This window comes from Onychostruthus taczanowskii, unplaced genomic scaffold (genome assembly GCF_017590055.1).
Source record: "Onychostruthus taczanowskii isolate IOZ18803 unplaced genomic scaffold, ASM1759005v1 scaffold30, whole genome shotgun sequence".
Classification (NCBI taxonomy): Eukaryota; Metazoa; Chordata; class Aves; order Passeriformes; family Passeridae; genus Onychostruthus; species Onychostruthus taczanowskii.
Window position 1 is genome coordinate 7,599,393 of NW_024500350.1, and position 8,303 is coordinate 7,607,695.

At 56.8% G+C, this 8,303-nt stretch overlaps 1 protein-coding gene across 1 annotated transcript; it reads left to right on the forward strand.

The window, feature by feature from the left end:
- The first annotated feature begins 360 nt into the window (after positions 1–360).
- SOX9 (SRY-box transcription factor 9) lies at positions 361–5,220 on the forward strand. The gene is made up of 3 exons (XM_041409545.1): positions 361–1,130; positions 1,988–2,241; positions 2,628–5,220. Exons 1-3 carry the CDS (start codon positions 700–702, stop codon positions 3,356–3,358), a joined length of 1,416 nt encoding a protein of 471 aa, XP_041265479.1. The 5' UTR covers positions 361–699; the 3' UTR covers positions 3,359–5,220.
- The last annotated feature ends 3,083 nt before the right edge of the window (positions 5,221–8,303 follow it).

Consider the following 8,303-nt stretch of genomic DNA (forward strand, 5'->3'; position numbering starts at 1 on the left):
GCAACCGGGATGAGGGTCCCGCAGCCCGGTCCGGCCGCGCAGGGAAAGCCGCGCCGGGGCCACCGGGATGGGGAATACCGATAGAAAGAGGAATAACCGGGGAATGCGCGGATGTCGCAGCGCGGGGTGGGCGGAGGGACGCGCCGGACACCCCCTCCAAAAAGGGAAAAAAAAAAAAAAAAAAAAGGAAAAAAGTTTAAAAAGTAGAAAAAGCCAAAGCGCAGCAGCGATTTTGGGTCTCTGGGGCCGGCCACCCGCAGCTCCGTCCCCGCGGTACCGGGGGGGTTCGGGGGCCCGCGCTGGGTATTTGTGCGCGCGGCGCGCAGCGGCCGCAGAGCCGCGCTGGAGACCGGCGGGGCCGCCGCGCCCGACACTGCCCCGGCCGCTCGCCCCGCTCCTTGTCCTGCTCCTGCTCCCGGCCTCGCCAAAGTTTTTTTTCCCTTTCCTCGTTTCGGAGCTTTTTGGTTTTCTTGTTTTTTGTAATTTTTTTGTTTAGCGTTTTTGTGCTGAGGAGAAGTAATAAAAAGTTTTTTGCCAACTTCTCGCGGTTCTTCCCCCTCTCTGCGCAGCCGGTGGAGACTTTGTTTCTCCGAGTTTTTACTTTTTTAACCCATCCCTGCCCCTTAGCGCCTTTTTAATTTTTTTTTTATTATTAATTTTTTTTTTCGCCCCCTTGTTCTCCCTCGGCCACTTTCTCGCATGAATCTCCTCGACCCTTTCATGAAAATGACAGAAGAACAGGACAAATGTATCTCCGACGCCCCCAGCCCCACCATGTCGGATGACTCCGCCGGGTCCCCCTGCCCCTCCGGATCCGGCTCGGACACGGAGAACACCAGACCCCAAGAGAACACCTTCCCCAAGGGCGACCCGGACCTGAAGAAGGAGAACGACGAGGACAAGTTCCCGGTGTGCATCCGGGAGGCGGTGAGCCAGGTGCTGAAGGGCTACGACTGGACCCTGGTGCCGATGCCGGTGCGGGTGAACGGCTCCAGCAAGAACAAGCCGCACGTCAAGAGACCCATGAACGCCTTCATGGTGTGGGCGCAGGCGGCCCGCAGGAAGCTGGCGGATCAATACCCGCATCTGCACAACGCCGAGCTCAGCAAGACCCTGGGCAAGCTCTGGAGGTGAGTGCGGGGCCGGGATGCCCGCGGGGACCGGGGGATGCGGAGCGCGCTGCGCCCAGCCAGAGGATGTTGGAAACGCGCTGGGAAAACTTCTGCGGAGTGCAAAACTTGTTAGGTCGAGGAGAAGCCGGGATAGGAGGGGGAAAGCAGGGAAAGTCGTTCGCTTTGTGGCGTTGGAAGTGGTTTCTGATCCCGGAGCGGTGCCCGGGGCGGGGGGACCGTGCGGAGCCCCCCGGGCTGCCCCGGCCGTTGCTTGTTTGCGCTGCCGGTGCGGAGGAAATGATGGATTTTGGGGATTGCATCAGCTCGGGCCGGGCCGGAGGGAGCGCGGGGCGATGCGGGGAGGGACGGAGCGAGGGTGGGTGGCGGCGGTGAGTGGCGCAGGGCCGGGTGGCCTCCGAGTGCCAGAATCAGGCGGGGAGGGGAGGAAAACACGAGGCGAGTGAGTCACCTGGGCCACCGCGTCCTCGGGGACTGCGCGACGGGCGGGGGGGATCCTGCCGCGCTGAAACGGGGCAGGAAAGCTGGCCCTGGCAGGCAGGGGTGTCCCCAAAGCGCCCGGGGACAGCCAGATGTGCCCGCAGGGTGGGGAAGGGCGAGGGCTGGACCCCGCTGGACTCCTGCAGCTCTGGTCTGGCCACCGAAGGAATCTGGGGGACAAGAGGGTGACAACTAGAGAGCGCTGGGGACGAGGGGGTGACAACCAGCGAGTGTCCCGGATAGGGAGTTCAGGTTGTGGGGGGCTTTGCATCGCTCTTTGGGGGGATCCGAGGGAGGGATCGGCACTGGTGTCACTGCCCGGCGCCCCCCCTCCCCCCCGAGCCACAAGTGACCCCGCGCCCCCCGTGTCCCCCCAGGCTGCTGAACGAGAGCGAGAAGCGCCCGTTCGTGGAGGAGGCCGAGCGGCTGCGGGTGCAGCACAAGAAGGACCACCCCGACTACAAGTACCAGCCCCGGCGGAGGAAGTCGGTGAAGAACGGGCAGGCGGAGCAGGAGGAGGGCGCGGAGCAGACCCACATCTCCCCCAACGCCATCTTCAAGGCGCTGCAGGCGGACTCGCCGCAGTCCTCCTCCAGCATCAGCGAGGTGCACTCGCCCGGGGAGCACTCGGGTACGTACCCACGGAGCCTGCGGGGGCACGGCACAGCCGCCCAAAACTGCAGCCCAGACCGGGCTGGAGGTGGGGTTGGGTGAGGGGAGGGGAAGGAAAGAGCCAGGAATGGAGTGAGAAGAGGGAGAACTGCCCACGAGCTGTACCCAGAGCCTGGGCACGCAAATTATCGCCCCACTGCAGCCACTTCCCCCTGTTTGCTCATAAGAAACACGAACCCGTGCTTTTAAAACCCAAAAAACCACCCTGCTGCAGCTCTGAGGGCACAGCAGGCTGCTGCCCGTGGGGCTGGGCTCCGTGTCCCTCACACCTGGACGCGTGCGTGCCCCACTCACCACTGCCACCCCTGCCACAGCCTCACCCTCTCCCTCTCCTTCCTCCCCCAGGCCAGTCCCAGGGTCCCCCCACGCCACCCACCACCCCCAAGACGGACCCTCAGCCCGGCAAGCAGGACCTGAAGCGCGAGGGCCGCGCGCTGGGCGAGGGCGGCCGGCAGCCGCCGCACATCGACTTCCGCGACGTGGACATCGGCGAGCTCAGCAGCGACGTCATCTCCAACATCGAGACCTTCGACGTCAACGAGTTCGACCAGTACCTGCCGCCCAACGGGCACCCGGGCCAGCCCGGCCAGGTCACCTACACGGGCACCTACGGCATCAGCGGCGCCGCCGGCGTCTGGATGTCCAAGCAGCAGCAGCAGCAGCCGCCGGTGCTGAGCGCCGAGCAGGGCCCGCAGCAGCAGCAGCAGCAGCAAAGGACGCACATCAAGACGGAGCAGCTGAGCCCCAGCCACTACAGCGAGCAGCAGCCGCACTCCCCGCAGCAGCAGCAGCAGCAGCTGAGCTACAGCTCCTTCAACCTGCAGCACTACAGCTCGTCCTACCCCAGCATCAGCCGCGCGCAGTACGAGTACGGCGAGCACCAGGGCTCCTCGGGCTCCTACTACAGCCACGCCGGGCAGGGCGGCGGGCTCTACTCCACCTTCAGCTACATGAGCCCCACGCAGCGCCCCATGTACACCCCCATCGCCGACACGGCGGGGGTGCCCTCCATCCCCCAGACGCACAGCCCGCAGCACTGGGAGCAGCCCGTCTACACGCAGCTCACCCGGCCCTAAGGGAGGGGAGGGCGCCGCCGGAAAAGGCAAAAAAGCCAGGAGAAAACGTTGAAAGAAGTCAGAAATGCGCGAAAGCGGCGAGGACGAGTTGCCTCAGACTGAAATCGAAATGATAATTAAAAAGACGCTCACGTGGAAGCTGCGCCTCGAGCCTTCTGCACTACAGCATCCTCCAGGACCCGCTCCCAGCCCCGAAATTTGGGGCAGACTTGCCAAGGACTGGACTTGAACTCTGCTTCTTCCAGCGTGGAGAGGAGATTTCCACCCAACCCGCCCAGCTGGCTCCTTCTCTGGACTTTTGTAATGATTTTTTTTTTTTTAGCAGTAATTAAAAGCAAGATAAAAAAATAAAAATAAAAAAAAAGAAGAAAAAAAAAGGGGGGGTAAAAGAGAAAACTCAGAGTCCTCTGTGAGGAATATTCTCTATTTTAAATATTTTTAGTATGTACTGTGTATGATTCGTTACCAATTTGAGGGGATTTATACCTATTTTTTAGAGATTTTTTGGAAATGCTCTTATTTTTCCAACAGCTAAAAAAAAATGACACTTAGTGGAGCAGCCCTAGGTTTTCTTGCAGAGGTATTTTTGTATAGAGAAGTGTCTTTTTTTGCTCTAAAAATGAAACTAAACCAGCGTGCTCTGCCCTGGGAACCCAGCACTGGGGCAGGGACCAGCATGGGAGAGGCTTTATTTTTCTAACTCGTAGCAAAACCAGCCAGGAGGAGAACTTCACTTTATTTTTTAATAACCTTGAGCCTTAAAAGAAAAACAAAAAGAGGAAAAATAAAATTAAAAAATCCATGGAGCAGCCCCAAAGTGCTGCTGGAAGCCTTAAAGCAGCCCCTGATAATCACTGGCCCCGGGCTGGGGCCGAGCCCGACCCCTCCGGGCACCCCCTGCCCACCCCAGGGTGCCAACCCAGCCGGGGGCTCCTCTCTGCCTGGGAGCCGGCACAGATCCTTTAAATTATTTATTCGGGGAGAAGAGCAGCTTTTAATCACCGTTTTCCTTGGGTTTTGTTGTTTTAATCTCCCCCCAAAGTCCTTTCAGAAGCGTTGCATTAGTGGGAGCATTATTTGGAAGGTGACCGTGCCTGTTAAATTATGGTCTGAAACTGTAACCAGTCCTTTATTTATCTCTTTAATTCCTTTTGGTTGTTGTTATTATTATTATTATTATTCTTTTTGGAATCTGTGTCCTGGGTTTGTACAAACTTTGTGCTCTTCCTTTTTTTTTTTTTTTTTTGTTTTGTTTTGTTTGAGGTTTTATTTTTTTTTTTTCTTTTGCCTTCGAGGAGTAACTGGAAGAAAAAAAAAAAGAAAAAGAAAAATGAGATTTGTACAAACTAAAGATTGCAAATGTAGCGGATCACTGAATCATTTGCCTTGTTTCCTGCCTCAGCTCTCTGGGACACACCAGCTCGTGCAAGGACGAGCCCCACACCCCAGCCCTGCTGCAGGGGTGGCACCGTTTTAGCCTTCAACCCCCCCAAAAACCGCCTGGGAGAGGTGGGGGGACACTGATTTTGGTGAAGCTGTGGCTGAACAGTTAAGGATTGCTTTTTAAAAAAGACAGCAGACTTTTTTTATTTAAAAAAAAATGATATATTTGTTAACTTTTTTTTTTTTTTAGGGATTCAGTAGGAGAAAAAATCTTAAAGCACTCTTATAATATGGCATCTTTCTATTTCTGTATAAAAGCAGATCTTTTTAAAGTATTTCTGTAACTTAAAAGACCTGTCCTTTAAATCATATTTTGTCTTTAGGTAAGTTTGGTTTGGTTTTGGTTACAAGATCCTTCTCTTTGTGAAACTTACCTTTTTTTTTGTTTGTTTTGGTTTGGTTTATTTTGTATATTATTGTTTGCAATAAATATACATTGTATCAAAAGTTGCACCTGCCCCGGATGTGGGATTTATTATCAGGGTTTGTTGTCAGGGGTTTTTTATCATTTTTTCAGGGTTTTTCTCAGCCTCCAGGGGACATGGAATGCTGGATGGGTTTGGGTTCATGGCTGAGGGTTGGGGTGTCCCCCCCATCTTTATCCCAAGCACAGCCATCCCAGAAAAAGCAGAGCCAGGGAATAAATGAGATTGGGGATGGACAAATCCAGACTGGCCAGGTCAGGGTGTCACCCCAGAGGGGACACCTGAGCTCCAGCTGTCCCCAAATCCTGCTGGCTCTGCTGTCCCTGGGGTGTCTGCTGGATTTTGGGGATGCTGAGCATGAGGGGAGGAGAAAGGAACAACCCCAAGGGTTTGGGCTGTCAGGTCATCCTTTAAAAACTGCTGAAATACTCCCAAAAAACCCGAATTCTCCCACCCGCCAAGCAGGACCTGTGTCATCCTCAGGGATCAATGTCCCCTGTCCCTCCCCGGGAAGGAATGACTCCCCTGGCTCAGCCCAGCTTTGATTTTCCAACCAAACCCATCCCAAACCCATCCCTGCCCTGCTGGGCTCTGGAGCAGCTCAGGCCAGGCTTTGTCACCTCCCCCCTGCTGCTGTCACCTCAGAGCTCGCTGGGGACACAAATCTCTGCAGGTCCCTGCAAGGCCTCAGATTCCAGCTGGGAAAACTTCTGTCAAATGTCCCAACTTGTCCCAAATTCCCCCTGGAGCCGCAGCTGGCACTGGGCTGCTGTGGGGCACCTAGAAAAGCAGAGCCAGGGAATAAATGGGATTGGGGATGGGCAAATCCCGGCTGGCCAGGTCAGGGTGTGACCCCCAAAGGGGACAGCTGAGCTCTGGATGTCCCCAGATCCTGCTGGCTCTGCTGTCCCTGCTCCGGCCTGCCCTATCCAGGGCCCAGTTCCAGCAGTCAGGTGGAGATTTTATCCCCCCTGGAATCTTTTCCTGGCTGGAAAACCCCTCTGATCCCCCAGAGCACCCAGAGCTGCCGGCCACACCACAAACCCTCCACACCTCTGCAGAGCATTTTACACTTCAGCCAAGCACCGAAGGGATTCATTAACTCTGAGCATTAATTGGGGTCAGTGTCACTCTGCTGTGCCATGTGGGAACTCTTTGATCCCGGACATTTCTCCTCCTCAGCATTTCCCCTGCCCCGCTCGGACTTTGCTCGCTGCAAGTTTTGGCCTGGCTGTTTTTTGGGACAAAAGAACAAACACAGCTCCTGGGTTTCGGGTGAGGAAGGAGCTCCAGGGAGAGCTCGGTGGGCCCACGAGCAATTCCATAAAGCAGAAATTGCTCGTGTGGGTGGGATGGGCTGGAAGAGGGCTCGGAGTTAGGACAGACAGTGCCTGGCCCTGCAGGGCTCTGGAACAGGAGGGACCTTTCTCATCCCACCCTAAAGGGAGCAGGGCAGATCCCACCGGGATTCCTGGGACATTTCTGTCCCCACCCGGCCGTGCTCTGCTCCCCTCTGTCCCCTTTTCCAGAGCAGAAGCATCCCTGGGATTTCTTCCTCACAAAAACCCCAAAAGAGCAAAGCTCCTGCCCCAGCCTGGCCCTGCCATTCCAGCTCTGCTCTTGGGGTGAGCTCGGAAATTTTTGGGGCTCCTCTGGCTAAAACCGAGCTGGACACGGGGCAGCTCCGAGCACCCCCGGCTCGGGGGGACACGCAGGGAGGGGAAAACGCTGGAAATCCGCCCGGCTTCGGGCAGCAGAGCTAGAAAGCAGAGCGGGAGGGTGGGGAGGGGATCGGGGAGCGCAGGGAACTCCGGCAATGCTGCAGGGCAGGTTTGAGCGGCGAGGGCGGAGCGGGCACTGGTGCGGGGCTCTGGGATGGGGGGCACCGGCAGAGCCCCCACAATTCCTGCAGAAACTCGGGCTGGGGGTGGGCAGAGCGAGGCTGAGCCCTGTTTTTTCTGGGTTCTTTCGTCCGTTTTCATGAGCGCTGATAAAACATAAAAGAGGGAGAAAGTTTCCGAGCAGCCCCACGGCCGCTCCCGGGGACATCCCGGCTTTCCGGGCTCGGTATCAGCTGCTCCCTTGGGGAGCAATTTGCATTTTTTTTTCAGCCAGCTGTTGGTGCTGACACGGCCCTGGAGCCGTGGCTGTGTCCCGGAGAGGAGCAGGAGCCGTGCCGGGAGCCCGGGATGCGGAGCCCGGGAGGGGCCGGGCTCTCCTCTGCCCTTCCCGGGGCCCGTCCCAGCAGGAAAAGTGAAAAGCAGCGGAGTTTCACCGCAGCTGGGATCTGTTTCCCTCGGGATCGCGGCAGGGAATTGCAGCCACCCGGGAGAAGGTGGGAACAAACCCAAATCCCATTTCTCCGCCCAATCTGGTTCAAACATTTGGGTTCCAGGCTGCAAAGATGGGAAAAGTGGGGAGAGGGGGGAGCTTCGAGACACAGGGCACAAACGGCTCCGAGGAATGAGGGAAGACAAAATAAAAACCACCAAAAATAAAACCTGAAGCTCCTCTAGCACCTCCTGCCTCTGTCCTGCTGGGAATGAGGATGCAGATGGGATTGGGATAGCTCAGTGCTCGGGAAACGGCTGCCAAGGGTGCTCCCTGCAGGGCTGCAGGACACGGGGACACTGCTGTCCCCTCTGCCACCCCCACTGTCACCCATCGAGCCCAAAAGCAGCAATGGGAGGAGAGGAAAAGGCTCCCCCAAAGCCCTCCTGCAAAGCCCCCTCCAGGGAAGAACGAACCCCTCTGGAGCAGGGATGGTTCATCCCCATGGCAGTCCCCACACCAAGCTCCCAGCCATCCCACAGATCCCAAAATTCCCAGGATCCACTGTCTGACACCCCAATCCCATGGAGAAAAACCCCATGGGGATCTGCACCTTACCAGATCCAGACCAACCACCAAAAATCCCAATATCAGGGGAAAATCCCATGCGGATTTGGACCCTGCACAGTCCAGATCCACCCCAAAATCCCAAATTCGGGAAAAATCCCCATGGGGATCTGCACCCTAGAAGGTCCAGACCCACCACTCAAAATCCCAATTTCAGGGGACAAACCTGTGGAGATCTG